At 31.7% G+C, this 15,895-nt stretch overlaps 1 protein-coding gene across 2 annotated transcripts in view; it reads left to right on the forward strand.

Moving 5' to 3' along the window:
* Positions 1-13,663, forward strand: part of LOC109347628 (beta-fructofuranosidase, insoluble isoenzyme CWINV3-like) — a 16,140-nt gene extending 2,477 nt beyond the window's left edge. The window contains exons 1-7 of one of the 2 annotated variants that reach the window (XM_019587566.1): positions 10,385-10,621; positions 10,756-10,764; positions 11,104-11,963; positions 12,200-12,358; positions 12,461-12,699; positions 13,008-13,098; positions 13,393-13,663. In XM_019587566.1, the coding sequence (XP_019443111.1) occupies positions 10,459-10,621; positions 10,756-10,764; positions 11,104-11,963; positions 12,200-12,358; positions 12,461-12,699; positions 13,008-13,098; positions 13,393-13,596 (1,725 nt within the window). In that variant the 5' untranslated portion in view covers positions 10,385-10,458 and the 3' untranslated portion in view covers positions 13,597-13,663. Of the gene's footprint in view, positions 1-10,384; positions 10,622-10,755; positions 10,765-11,103; positions 11,964-12,199; positions 12,359-12,460; positions 12,700-13,007; positions 13,099-13,392 lie in introns of those variants that run through there. The other variant, XM_019587567.1, reaches the window with a different exon arrangement.

The raw sequence follows: 15,895 nt of genomic DNA on the forward strand, positions 1-15,895 counted from the left end.
CGAAGAAAAGTTATTATGTTGAGAGATAAAGAAATAAATTTTATTATGAAGATGTGTGATAGTAAGGACAAGGGAGACCCTCATCAATTGATTTCAGCATTTTGTTGATTAGTAAAGAGAGTAATTGAAAATAATATTCCCCCCATTCCACATCTTTTGATGTTTAAGGTTATGCACATAGTTTCAAAAAATATTAAATGAAGTAAAAATTTAATAAAATTTGACTAAAATAGTCACATTTAATACACATAAAAAACTGGATTAAAAATGAAATGAAAAAACATGTGGAGAAAATATTAGTAATAAATAAGGGTATAATTGGAAAGTAAAATATAAATGTATATTGGGTTTTCAAAACATCAAAAGATTTGGAATAACATGAAAATGTTAAAGCATCAAAAGATATAGATCGAATGGAGTAATAAAAATCTTAAAATTTTCAATAAAATGTCATTGTCTTATTATTGAAAATATTGGAAATGATATTTTTTTCATTTTCAAAATTTCCGGAAATGAAGTTCATGTTTTCAAAAATATGAAATGAAAACAACACAGCAAACATGTTTTGACCCTCATTTTCTGATTTAATTGAAAATGAAAACAGAAAATGGTCAAAGCAAACACACCTTTAGTTTCATTAAATTAAAATAAATGCATTTTAAATATTTTTACATCAATAAAAAAATCAAATTAAACAAATTATTTGATTCTCAATCCATAACTACATAGTATTGATTTCTCTATTGCACTTAGGGATACATAGGTCAAATGTGAAATTTTGTGAGATACAAAAATAAAAAATAAAATATTTTGTTTTAATAAAGAAAAATTTTAAGGGTAGAAAAGTCCATGTTAACAAGGGTAGCGTTTAATATGAGCGAACAATATGTTAATACATTCATCGATCTGTAATCAACTCCCGAGCCTAAAACTCAAGTTCAAAGACCATTAATACAAATTTGGCATAATAAAGAGTTTCCTACGTTTTAACAAGAAAAAACCTAGTGGTAACTCCTAATCTTTTTGGAGATATCGAAATCGAGTTCATTCAATTAGTAGCAAGACGAAGCCTAAGATTATCAGATTCACTATCAAAATTGAGAAACAAACTCAGTTTTCTTCTATTAAAAAGAATTAGTCGAACGAAATATTTGTCCATCACATTTCCTCTAATGTGCATGTCATCTAATGTTTTTCTACATCATTTACAATAATAAATAATATTTTCAACCTCTAAATTATTAGAAGATACCATAACACTTTCAAAGGAGGAGCCATGGTGACCACATCAACAGTACAATCTTCATCATTCATTTTGTAGTGTGCTAACCCACACTTGGGATACTCGCACAACTATTCAAACTCTTTCTTGTACAATGTTGAGGCATTACATGCATTTATTTATGGAGCCCCTCTAACCTGCAAACTAATGTGAAATTCACATGGAAGTGAACTGTGTAAGAGCCATATGATTAAATTAATTTGAATCTGTGCCTTTGATTTTGAACTAGGTACTAGGAAGGAATACTTCCATGAAAGTCGTTGATTGGATTCTCGACTTCTGAAGTCGTGGACAAGTTTCCCGACTTCTGAATGGATATATGAAGCTTTGATATTTCAAATTTTTCCTCCTTCTTCCTTGATGGTACTCATTTCCGTTTTGTGGAATAGGAAATGACTTTTTGTTCTTCTTGAATTAGTTTTGCAGAGTTAAGTTATTTCATCTTGAAGTGCTAAATGATGATTTCGGTGTAATTGTATAGTTTACGAAGTAGTATATGACATCACGAGTGAAAACTAAACTATTAACAATATATAAATAAATCAAATAAATATCGTCATATTGTCAATCGATGTGTTATAATTGAGTAATTGCTAAATTGTTTTTAATAATTAATAAACCGCTAAATTTTAATTTATTTTATTAAACCAATTCATTCTAAAATAAGTTAGACCATACATTTATAGAAAATAGTTGAAAATGACCAATAATTTTAAGTTAACTATTATATTATTTAGAATACAAGAAACAGTTAATGATCCACATAGTATACTATTTAAATATATTTTACATTAAATTTTATAGCATATTTTTAACAATAATTTATATAGCACACGAAGACTGAAAAAATAGAAATTGATATAAAAATTATTCTAGCCTAGCGGAATTTGAAATGTTCATTTAGAGTAATAAATAAATTAAAATCATTTAGACATCATTAATTTGCATGAAATTGGTTACATTATTTGAAAATGGTTTTTAGTTGTCTTCTTTTATGGGCAATATAAAAGATAATTTGATTGAAAAATAGTAATATGAAATATAATGTAAATTGAAATTACAATAGTAGAAATTTATAAATTCCCTAAATGACTTCCCGTCCCACACCTACGTTGTTGCCTATTACGTTGAGGAACGTGACGACGTCTAACTCTAGTTTGTTCTTGATCAGTATCAGTCTGTCTGGTTTGGGAAATATTGTCATCAACCATGAAAGATGATGAGAGGTTCACATCAAAAGAACTTGGCCCAGCACCATCATTTTCATTGTAGTTGAACCTCATATCATTGAGATATATATTTGATGAATCAGGAGTACCAGCATTAGCAGCAAATAATGAATTCATAAAATCATTCTCTTGTGTAGAAAATGAATGACGGTGAGGAATGATATGATCAGTTTGATGTTGGTGCGAGGGTTCATAATGAAAAGACATTCTTGCAGGTTGAATATTGTAAGTGTCAAACATTGTTGGTTGATACATTGGACGTTCTGAAGTAGTAGGTTGATTCATTGTAGGATAGTACATTGGAGTTTGAGGTGTGGGGGTTGATTTGTATGGTAGGGGTGTGGTTGGCTTTGTTGGTAATTTATTTGGCGTGGGTCTCAGAGTTGTGGTTCTACAGATAAGAAAGGTTTAGAATTGGTAAAAAAACCAACTCATATATTGTTGTGTGTGGAAAGGAGATTGGATTGCAGGTCCTCACAACACTTGATCTCTGTGATGATTCCAATGGTCAATCCATTGTGCATGCTTGAAGGCCCAATTTGCATTTTGATTCCCCCGTTTGTCAATTCTATGGAGGACATCCATATTAATTGGTGATTGTGACACATCCTGGATCAAACCAAACTGTAGTTTGACTCGATCTGTTTGATGTCACTCGATGATAGAGAAACAAATTAAATTTGTGCATGCACTCTACACATTTTTATCTTGTTGAACTTGACGTGGAAGATTGTTGTTATAAGTTTCATATGGTAGTCATTTAAACTACAAAAATAAGAAAAATATTAGTTAGAAAAAAATTGAATTATTTTATAAATTATAAATTAATAAGAGCTTAAGAATCTTTACATCATTGACCTCCATATGGTCTAATCGTGACATATATCCCATTAAATCTCCCCGTGGAAATCCATGGAAGTTAGCATTCCAAGTACCCCACCTATAGAAAATAGAAATTAATTATTGTAGTTGAAAGAAAAAATCCGTGAAAAAATATTTTTATGTAAAGGAATAAATTTATATTACCTTGAAGCAAATGGATAAGTAGGTAGTTGGCTCACCCTAGGTGCAAGGAGTGGTATGCGATACCATACCTAAGATTGTAAAAGTATCACGCACCCACCCATGGCTTTGACAGTGGGTTTTGTTGCCTGACACAATTTCCTATACAAGTTGGCCAAACATGCTGAACCCCAGCTATATCGGTGAACTTGTGATAGGTCTCAAAGTATGGGTAAGTACATTAAATGTACCCGATTATTTGATTTATCGGGCAACAACTCCCCTCCAATTATGTGTAGGATATGTGCCCTACAATATTGGTGTATTTGTAATTAGGTAGGCTGCGATGGCAATTGAGTAAAGTTTTGAATTAACCAAGTTAATTTTAATTCACAGCCCCTCGTATCTTGTCCTTCTATTGGAACTTTTCCCAATAACTCCATACAAAGTTCATTCCAATCAAAAAATGTCGGCGCCATGATTGGTAGACCGTTGATATTAACTCCTAATAATTGGTGCATTCATCACATGGAAGATGAAATGTATGTGTCTCGGACCTCCATCTTTCAACAAGTGCAGTCATTAAAGATGCATCTATGATATAAGATCGCATGCGAGAAATTTGTGCGAAACCGGTAAATTGTAAAAGATCTTATAATAATGGTTGTTCTTCAAAAAAAATTGATATGTCTTAATTTTATCAAATCTTTGGATGGGTCCTGGGAAAATAGAAAACATTAAAGTTAAGACATAATATAATATAATAGAGGAATATATGAATGTTTGATTATAATTTGTAATTATTGTGACTAAAAAAGTTTTTGTAGGAGAAATATATAGATTAAAAGTGGACAAATTAAAAAAAATTAAGTTGTGGATAGTGGGCTCAAACCCAAGTCCACCATTTTGATGGATTACCAATTGTGTTAAGAATCATTTCTTAACATCCTTTAATTTATTAATAAACATAAGTTGTAGTTATTTGTTTTGCTCAAAGATAAATAATTAAACAAAAAAAGATAACATAAAAAAATATACTAATAGAATGATCAATGATAGATAATCTATGTTGGTCTTATATTCTGAGAAGTTGTGATTCAGCCATTATATGATGCTAACAAAGTAAAATGTAGTTGACAGTAAGTGTAAGTTGTGAATGAAATTGAAAGTAAGAGTAAGTTATGAAAATAGTTGAAGTTGTTGTGAATTTATATGAACGAAAAGTAATGATAGAATTTTTTGGAAATGATATAAATGATTGAAGTTTGAATTTTTTGTTTGAAATTTGTATTTACCTGTGAATTTAATTGATAGTATATACTTAGGTTAGACATATGTATTTAATTCGTAGCATATAGTTAGGTGGAATATGTATTGGAAATTTTATTTTTTCTTCTGAAGCGTGGCCTGGATCATTTCACAAAAGCATGAAGTCGGGTTTGCATTTCCCAAAAACACAATCTGAAGTCGGGTTACCCTTTCCCGACTTTAGAGTATAGCCTGTCATTTAGTCTTGGCCATTTAGTCGGGTTACCCTTTCCCGAATGTAAGCCTTGGCCCATATACTCCTGCTATCATAAGTCTGAGCGACCCAAGCATTATCTTGAAGCCCATGTTTGATGATAAGTTCCTCCCACATAATATTAAAATCTTCAACCTCAACATCAACATCAACATACATAACTTTCTGGAAGTCCTTATGAAAATTCTTCTTCTTTATATTTTTTCCAACATTGTTACATATATGTCAAGCACATAATTTATGTTGAGCTTTAGGAAAAACTCTTTGGATTGCATTCTTCATCGCCAAATCCTCATCTGTGATAACACGCTTTGGTTGTTTCTCATTCATTGCCTCCAAAAAAATTTCTAGAACCCAAACATATATTTGCTCTGTCTCATTTGACACAACAACAGCATCAAATATTTTTGTTTGCTTGTGATGATTTACACCCAAAAATACAACCACTGGAAATCTATATTTGTTTCGACCTAAGTTGCATTAAAAGCAAGAACATCACAAAAACTGGAGTATTCGAAAATGCTACATCCATCAGCCCATAATAATTATTGCAACTTACCTTCTTCGTGTACAGTATGTCTCCAATATATTGCACAATCTGATTTCGATTGCTCCTTCAAGTATTGTAATGCAGATTCGGCGTCGCCATTTCCAATTTGTCTCTGCTTTTGGATTTGATTATACATGTCTTTCTGCGAAAACTCAATATATCCATAACCCCCACATTGACTAGCAAATGAACCAAAAACAATTCCAGTTCCAATGCCCACTTCTCTCATATTGTTCATTTGAGAAATATATGTCTCTGTCATTCTTCGTTTAGAGGCTATCATCCCACCATAATATTCACCAACCACTTCATGGCTATGTTCATCATAAAAATAAATCACATATCAACCTCCTTTTTCCTTGTCAACATTAATCTTCATTCTTGCTAAACAACCGCATATTGTCTCTTTTCTATGTGCCTCTTTCGGATCAAATCATCTTTCTTCTCCCTAAATTCTTCTCCCTAAATCCTTCTCTATCACAAAAAATGATTGGCCATAATATTTCATCATCCTTATCCCGACGGGTATGATATTTTCTTATGCCAAATCCTTTCTTCATACCATACATCCTATAAAATTTGTATCCGATATCATTACTTAAAAACCTAAACTTCTTAACTTCATCTTCCTTTAATAAACCAAAATCAATTTCTTAAAAATCCAATTCCTCGATCTCATTTATATTTTCATCATCACTAACATCAACTTCATCTACAACCTAAAATCAAAAAATTAAATCATGTACATGAATAACAATAAATAAACGAAAATAAATGAATAAAGAAAAAATATCATTTCCGTGAACAATTTTAAATAAATTAAGAAAATAAATTTTTACCTCATTATAGAAGTTTCCACTCTTATAATTCATATCTTCTTCCATCTAATAAGAAGAAAGTTTCTATGTAAATATCATAATCGAATCAATAATCATAAAATTACTAAATAAGAAGAAAAAATAACTTACCTTCACAAATATGAAGCAGATTGATCAAGTCACTAAAAAGATACACTATTTTACAGTTTCTCAAACACAATCTTTAAATGAATTAATATGTATACACTGACATTGTAACTGTTTTTTACATTGTCAGCAAATCTTCATCATTCATATGTTAACTACCATTGACTTTCAAACAAAAGTATTACAAATCAATGGTGATAATGTGGTGACAGTGTAAAAAAAATTTACACTATCAGTGCATAAATTTTAAACTCATCTTAAAATGGTTTTCACACTCTTTAAAATGCCTCTTCATCACTTTCGTTTTCGGTTTCACACTCTTAAAAATGTTTTCAACCTGAAGTTGTTAAAATACAGACCGATTTCAGATATTTGTACTACACGACCAAGAATTGTGGCATTGTTTCCCAACTTCGACACTTCTTGGTCAGAAGTCATTCATCATTTCCTCGACTTCAGACTTCTTGGTCAGAATTCGTTCAACATTTCCCCGACTTCAGCTTTCACCTACATAAGTCGTTGATCACTTTCCCGACTTTAGATTTTAAACTGAACATCCAGAAGTCGGTTTCAATAATCACGAGTTCTGACTTTGAAATCATATATTTTAGAAACGGTATCCGGTCACCAAGTGCTTCAATCCAACGGTCATATCCTAGTTCGCATCCAAACGAACTAACTTAGAGTTCGCATTTTAACAATCACCTTTATTTATAATCCATACCCAACGAACAAAATTCTTGGTTTGCTTCATAGTTTGGGGATGTTGTCTTCATGAAGCATGCCTTTGAACAACTCAAGCAATTTCGTAAAGTTTTTACCACTTTACCCCTTTTCACCTTCACATTGGTTAATCTTAACACTACTTACAACCGTGTAAATTAGTGCATCCCATGTATAAACCACGTCTGCACCATTGCACAAAGTATCATACACATATGCTAGCTAAAAAGATAATCTTGTACTAAAGTTAGGATGATATCTTTTATCCCAAAAAATGTGTAACTTCATATGTTATTATTTGTAATTGGTTAGAAAAATATTTAATTATTAAATTTTTAACTTAAATATATTTTTCAACCAATCACAAATACGTAACATATAAAATGATGCATTTTTTGAGACAGAAAATGTACTCCCCTTTATTCCATCTTTCATATATTTTATGTGGTACATCATCCTATATCAACTACCTTTCTTTGCCACAACATATATATATATATATATATATTTTGTATAACTTGCAAAATCCCCTCACAAATAAGATGTAGTATTATCCTGTCTAATAATTGACCATGACATATATATATATATATATGTATGTGTGTATAACTTGCAAATCCCCTCACAAATAAGATGATGTAGTATCACCTCAGCTAACAGCCATCTCTCATTCAAACTATTAAAGGGGGAAGTAGCATATATATATATATATAAGATACTAAAGAAAATAGCGCACACATATATAACAATTTAAGAATTTAGTGAGTGTTAACATTTATAACATTAACATGTATATGATAATTTAGTAATATAGACAAAATTGGTAATTTAAGTCATAAAATTTACTAAAAAATTCAAACAATAGTATAACATTATTTTGCAATTCGATTTAAATAGTCCTAAATTTTAAAAATCATGAACCGAGTCTAACTTAAACAATTCCTTAAAAAAACCAACCTGAACTATAAAATCGAAGTGGACCATATTTTTTGGTTTAGTTCGGTTTCAGTGTTTTACGATTTAAACTAGAACCACTTACACTCATATAAGAGAAAAACTTGTATGGTATATAACATACCATATTTATAGACAAATATATTTATGTTTTTTATACTATCATTAATGAGTAAACTTTAATTAAAAGTAATTTTTAACATGTTGTGAAGCTTCTACTAGTTGTATCTACATACATATATCTTCATACAAGTTTTCTCTTCTACAATAGGCGAGACTCGGGAAGTGCAATTTGTTTTATCATAATAAACATAAGAATATAAGTATAATTGTAAATGACATTTTCTTTGGTTTTTGACGTTGCTTGAGTCTTATTCCCCTGCAATCACATCAAGACGGAATATGATTGGCCCTCTGTGGGTGTCTATTGAAATTGCTTAGTGCATGTGCACGTTGCAGTGATTAGCCAAAATAAAAAATGCTTTTTGGAAGACTACAACTTTAGGTCTTCTGTAAAAAAAAATTAGAATAGTGAGATTAGGATTTCCATAATAAACAATAAGGTGTCCATGATGGATAAACTATAAAATGTTTGTTTAGGAAGACCATAGATATAAACAAATAAACTATAATGTATAATTAACAATAAGGTGTTTGTAATGTAGATGCATGATTAAAAGTTTGTTCAAGTAAAAATTAGTCTAATTTCTAGAGGTACATGGAAGTCAAGAAAAGACAAGGCCAAACAATTTAAGAATAGAAAATTACTATTCTCATTAAGACTGGACTAGGCGTTGAAAATAAATGTATATCGAATCCATAAGAAGTTTTACCATGAGCAGATTATATCCATTGGACAAATATGGGTTCGATCAAGATTTATTTCTCTAACTTAAAGATTAATATTTTATCAATGAACATGATTTATGATAAAATATTGTGATATTATTCGATTCATATAATTGACTTTACCTTGTAAAATTAAGACTTGATTATGGATGTGGTTACATATAAATATTCTATAAGCTCATAATTGCTTTGAATTTCCAGTAACACATTACTAATGTATAGAAGGAAAAAAATTCATGGTCTCAATCATGATTATTATTATTATTATTATTATTATTATTATTATTATATTATATTATATTAAAAAAGTATGATTTTTTGAGAGACTGATTTTAAGATCTCAATGTTGACCTATTGTAGTAGCATAATATTATTATAAAAAATAAAACTTACGATACATTAAACTATATCCTTCACAATTTGTGTGATTGATGCAATGCACTGAAAATATTGTTAATAATTTCTAATTGAACATAACCAAAAACAAATTCTAAATGAACTTCAGAAAATCATAAAAGGAAGTTATGAGCTTATTTGGTTTATTTTCTTACTTCTATCTCTGGCTAATAGTTCCTGTAAACCAATTAATACAATCACTTTTTTTTTCTTTTTTGCAAACATGTTCCCTTTTATTTATAATTATATCAACCTATTGAATTAAAATTACTTTATCATTCCATTCTTCTTCTGATTCATCAACAAGATGTTGAGTAGTGGTGTAATGACCTACTAGATGCTTAGAATAAAAGATTAAATATTTGATTTCTATGAGCAAGTAGTCACGCAACTCAAAAAAATTAGTTTTTTATCCAAAAAGGTGAAAATATACATCAATATACCAAAAAAAGTTCTTGTTCCAATTCATAATATTCCATTAAGTTGTATATTCTCTGCAACTGTAAATCATTAAGAAAATAAAATGTAATTTTTTAAGAAAAAAACATTACTTCTAAAATTTTGCTGATGTATTCTCCACTTTCCCCTTATAGTCCTACTAAAGGGTAGAGTCCATTCAAAGGACAAGGTCCTTTAATTTGCAGAGAATATGAAAAATTCAAAATTCATGAACTTTAATATTTTAGCTATACATATTTAATCACTTAGTCAACAATCAATAATATAATATCCAATTGCACATTATATAATTTTTTTGTTGCAACACACTCAAGTTGTTCTACATTTAAAATCTAATTGGTTTAGGATTTTGTCTGAAGGAATCATTGTATTCATATGTTATGCTGTTTCCACATGGCACAGATCCATTGTGTATATATTAGTCATTTCCTTCTAATGTAAAGTACATATATAAGTTCTTGATCTAACTAAAAGGTATAGTTTTTCATCTTGTCCTTGTTGACCTTATCCTTCTCTTTCACTCTAACATGATGAAGATCTTTGCAGCACTAAACTTACTTGGGTTATTTTTTTCTTTGTTAAACAGAATTGAATCATTTCAACATAGCATGAGTTCTATCAATATGGTAAATCAAAATCAGCCTTATAGAACTTCCTATCACTTTCAGCCCCAACAAAATTGGATGAATGGTATGCTTTATAGGTTGTACAATTATATTATTTTGTTCAACTTCATTGGGTATTTCTAATTCTATTTTCTCTCCTATTTGACATGTTTGATCACAAAAAATTGAATATGGATGGATGATGTCTTCATTATGCAGATCCAAATGGTAAGCCAGTGAACTTATCTACTAGTTTTATTCATCGAAAAATGTTTCGTGTACACCACAGCGCAGCAATTTCGCGACACTTTTCAACTTTATACCCGAACTGTCTCTACTGGGTGTACATATAATATTGCTCCTTATTTATTTACCTCCTTATCACATGATCCTAGTATCAATAATTAAATATGTCAGAGTGAATCAAAACTTTGTATTTCTATTTTTCATTTGAAATTTGGTTAAATGGGTTTTTTGAACTAATAAGAGTCAATTCTTTGTTGATGTTACCAAAGTTATTATCTGATAAGATGATTATTGATTGGTATTTTGATTTACCTATTGCAGGACCAATGTACTATAAAGGTGTTTACCACCTTTTCTACCAACATAATCCTGAGGCTGCAACCTTTGGAGACAGGATTGTATGGGGTCATTCTGTATCATATGATCTCATCAATTGGATTCATTTGAATCATGCAATTGAACCAAGTGAGCCATATGACATCAATAGTTGTTGGTCGGGCTCAGCCACAATACTCCAAGGCGAAAAGCCGGCTATTTTGTATACAGGTATTGATGAGAACAAGCATCAAGTTCAGAACTTTGCTTTGCCAAAGGATCTATCAGATCCTTTCTTAAGGGAATGGGTCAAACACCCTCAAAACCCTGTTATGACTGCACCTAGTGGAGTTGAAGTGGATAATTTTCGAGACCCTTCAACTGCTTGGAAGGGAGGGGATGGAAAATGGAGGGTAGTCATTGGTGCTCAAAATGGTGATGAAGGGAAAGTAATTCTCTACCAAAGTGATGATTTCGTTAATTGGACAGTTCATCCAAATCCTTTTTATGCATCGGATAATACCCGAGTTTGCGAATGCCCAGACTTTTTTCCAGTGTCCATCAATAGCACCAATGGGTTGGATACATCTATCCAAAATGCAAGTGTTAGGCATGTCTTGAAGATAAGTTATCTAAGCAAACAGCATGACTACTATTTTCTTGGCAAATATGTTTCTGATCAGGAAAACTTTATTCCTGATATTAAGTTTACAGGAACTAGTTCAGATTTGAGATTTGACTATGGTAAGTTTTATGCTTCCAAGTCATTTTTTGACTATGCCAAGAACAGAAGGATATTGTGGGGATGGGTGAATGAATCTGACACCTCACAAGATGATATTGAGAAAGGATGGGCTGGTTTACAGGTACTTTTATTCCATATTAGTAGCTTTTTCCTCAAGTTATTTCAGCTGCCTCATTGTCACATTCTTTGAGTCAATTTTCAACCGAAAAAGTTATTCGAACAACTATTATCCGGAACTTTGATATTTATACAGCGAATGCTTTGGTTTCGAAATAGCAACATTGTCTAGATTTGAGTAATTGTCATTGTAAAAGAAGAGGATACCGATGAATGATCATTGTCCTTTCGCCTATGTAGACGATTCCAAGGCAAGTTTGGCTTGATAAAAGTGGGAAGCAATTGATCCAATGGCCAATTGAAGAGGTAGAAAAACTACACGACAAGCAAATCACTATCACAGGAGAGAAACTCGTCAGCGGATCAACTCTTGAAGTTTCAGGCATCACTGCATCGCAGGTAAGTAGTAAATCGATGTCATGCTTTCAAGCTTTTTCTATGAAATTTTTTCATAGCAAGTAAAACATCAATGTTGATTATTTTTAAATTTGGACTTTAAAGGTTGATGTAGATGTGTTGTTTGAGATACCTGAACTAGAAAGTGCTGAGTGGTTAGATCCAAGTGGAGTTGATCCTCAACTACTATGTAGCCAAGGACATGCATCAATAAGTGGCACAATAGGACCTTTTGGTTTGTTAGCTTTGGCTGCAAAGGATCTAACAGAGCAAACTGCAGTGTACTTCAGAATATACAAAGCTCCTAACAGATACATTGGCCTAATGTGCAGTGACCAGAGCAGGTTGTTTCCGAAACTGGCATATATACACAGAGACGGAATCTAGATCCTCTTCAATACTGAAGAGAAACATGAGTGGTGAATGATATCCTTTCTCTCTGAGAGAAGGGGCATCATTCATCACACAAGTATTAAATATCATTGATTTTTAAATACAAATCGTGCACGTAAATAGTGGATGATAAGCAGATAACATAAAAAAACTACACATTATTAGTGCAAGCTCATTAAACTCATATGAAGATATGTGTGTGTATACATGTATGGCTTAGATTTGTGGCTGACTTAGATTGTTGTTCTACACTTCACAGGTCTTCATTGAGGCAGGACCTTGATAAAACTATATATGGAACTTTCTTTGACATAGATCCCAATGTGAAAACAATTTCACTTAGAAGCTTGGTATGTTTATTCTAATCATAAGTCTTTTCTTTATTTCATGTGCCAACAAGTGATTTAAATGGCAGACCAAATTACATGGTGTGGTCGCAGTTGTGGTGACTATTGCAACCGCGTCACACTGTAATTACGGAGTAACACAGAATTACAATGATGTGGCTGAGTTGGATTGCAACGCAACCACATTGGACCGTATCAAATTCAAAAATATTTTTTAATCACAAAATAATTCACATCGCAATTAAAACATTATTATCAACTATTATGTTATGATATGTATGGGTTATTATTATGCAGATTGACCACTCAATTATTGAGAGTTTTGGAGAGAAGGGAAGAGTTTGTATCACGAGTAGAGTTTATCCCTCCTTAGCTATAGACAAAGAGGCTCACCTTTATGTATTTAACAATGGAATTAAGAATGTGGTGATCTCAAAATTGAATGCTTGGAGCATGAAGCAAGCACTGCTTGGAAATGAGGGAAATAATAGTTCTGCCTAAAGGGACTTATGCAACATATAGCTTCTGTTTTCTCTTCTTTCTTGGTCTCTCCATGATTGTTATACCCTAGAAATAAAATTGCTGTGTAATTTTTATTGAAGAATTTATTGCCATGTATCTCTGTAATTTATTGAAATAAAAGTGTTTTGTCGATCAACATGATTTACCATAAGCATTATAGCATTGTTTGATATCCTGGGGATCTAGCGGGACCTTATACCACATCACTAGACCAAGATATAGCAAATCACATTAAGTGTTATAATCAGAATTAACTTTTTGTGAAATGTTTGCAAATGCATATGTTTCATCCTTCCCCACTAGTTTTTTTTGAAAACTTCATTTATTGGTACAATCCTTTCTTAAAGCAGTACATTAATGTTCTATCTCCTGAAATTTGGTATTTTTCCTTTGGAAGGACCTTCTCTACCTTGTTTTCTCTCACACGCTTGACTCTCTTTTACGAATAGACCATCGTCCTTCCCATATTTTTTGTCTTCTTTGACCATGAGACAAAAGTGATGACAACCTCAAGGGGTCTGACTTAGAATTAGGATTGTTTTAGCTTGAAATTCAGAGCTTTATAAAATGGAATTCGGTTTTGGTATTGATGGAGATTTTTAGGACAATTTTAAGATAGATTTATGAGGAGAGATGGAAAAGATATGAAGATGGAGACGCCACAAGCTCAAGAGCTTGATGAGTCAATAATATTCACCACAATGAATGATCCTTGATAAGAATTTAGACACCACACCGAGAAGGTGATGAGTCTTAGAACACCACATGAATAAGAATCTTGATAAGTTCAAATTAAGGAGTTTTGACTCAACTTTATAAATTCAATCCAATTTTACTCAAAAGAAAACTTAACTTTATTAATGATCGATGTCAAATATAAACAAGCATACTTGCCAAGCTGAAATAAACCAAGTCCTAATTATTTTGAAAAGAAAATATAATCAAATCCTAATTAGACTAAGTCAAATCTGATTTGTTTTAGGTCTTGATCACTTGGGGAATTCGGCTGGGATGCCTTGGCTGACCGAAAATCAAGTATTGAGGATTGATCTTCTATTGGAAATCATATCTTCTTCTTGGCCGAATTCCTTTATCTTCTATAATATCTCCAAGTCTCACACCCTCTTTGATTTAGACAGATAATCATATCTTCTAAATAGATCCAAGCTAAAATAGGATAAATAATTTTACATTTATCTTTAAGCAAGCGTGCCCTCTTTGATTGAGATAGATAATCATATCTTCCAAATAGATCCAAGCTGAAATAGGATAGATAATTCTACATTTATCTTGATTTATCTTGAAGCAAACTTGGAACTTGAACCTCCTTGACCTTGAGCCGTCTGATCTTCAATCTCCTGGCCAATTGATGTAGTTGGATTTAATCAATTAAATTTCTATGTTTTGAAAATAGCCTTACATAAGCTCACCGTTCTAACATGATTTGCCTTGGACCCAAATGTTGTAGCCTTGCCATGATGTTTGATCTCGCCAAGCTGCCCTTGACTCAAATACCTCTCTTAGTCTTGCTTATACTTACTTGAACTACTTGGCCAACTAATGGACCATGATATAAAGGATTTAAATAATTAAATTCATAACCCCCATGTTACATGACATAATCAACATCAAATGAAAGACTTAACAATAAAATGAAACCTAAGACTACCCATAAGAATAAAGTCTCATTTATACAATTCAAGGCAAATAAATTTAAACTAAGCTAAATAAATCCTAAAATCCTAAGGACATAAATATCCTTTACTGATCAGGTGGCTTATCAGGGTGGATGATTTCTTTTGAGAGCTTGTCCTTGGAGGATTTGACTCTTGCCCTAGTCATAGGGACCCCTAGGTCTTGAGTGACCCTTGAATTGAAGAGTATCCTTAGTGGGTTTACATCAAAAAGTGCAGTCGTAATCTCATCTAATTTAATTGAGTCTTTCTTGTACGCCAATGATGTCACCAAGTATTCGTAGGAATTGGAAAATAAACATGGTAAATTTATTGTCTTGTCCTGATGATCAACCTTCATGTCTAAGTTTATGCAAGTCATTCATTAGTTGAATGAAAGTGTCCAGGTATCATTGCAAATTATTACCTCATATATTTTCAGTCATTGCGTCTTTGTTACAAGTAGAACTTCTTAGTTAGAAACTTAGATATGAATTGTTCTCTAATGTCTCTCATACCTTTGTTGGTGACATTAGATTCATAATATGGACATCACCGCATCTAATAGATAGAGTCATATGGTTCTCACAACCTTCTCTTTCAAC

This window comes from Lupinus angustifolius, chromosome LG05 (assembly GCF_001865875.1).
Source record: "Lupinus angustifolius cultivar Tanjil chromosome LG05, LupAngTanjil_v1.0, whole genome shotgun sequence".
Taxonomy (NCBI): domain Eukaryota; kingdom Viridiplantae; phylum Streptophyta; class Magnoliopsida; order Fabales; family Fabaceae; genus Lupinus; species Lupinus angustifolius.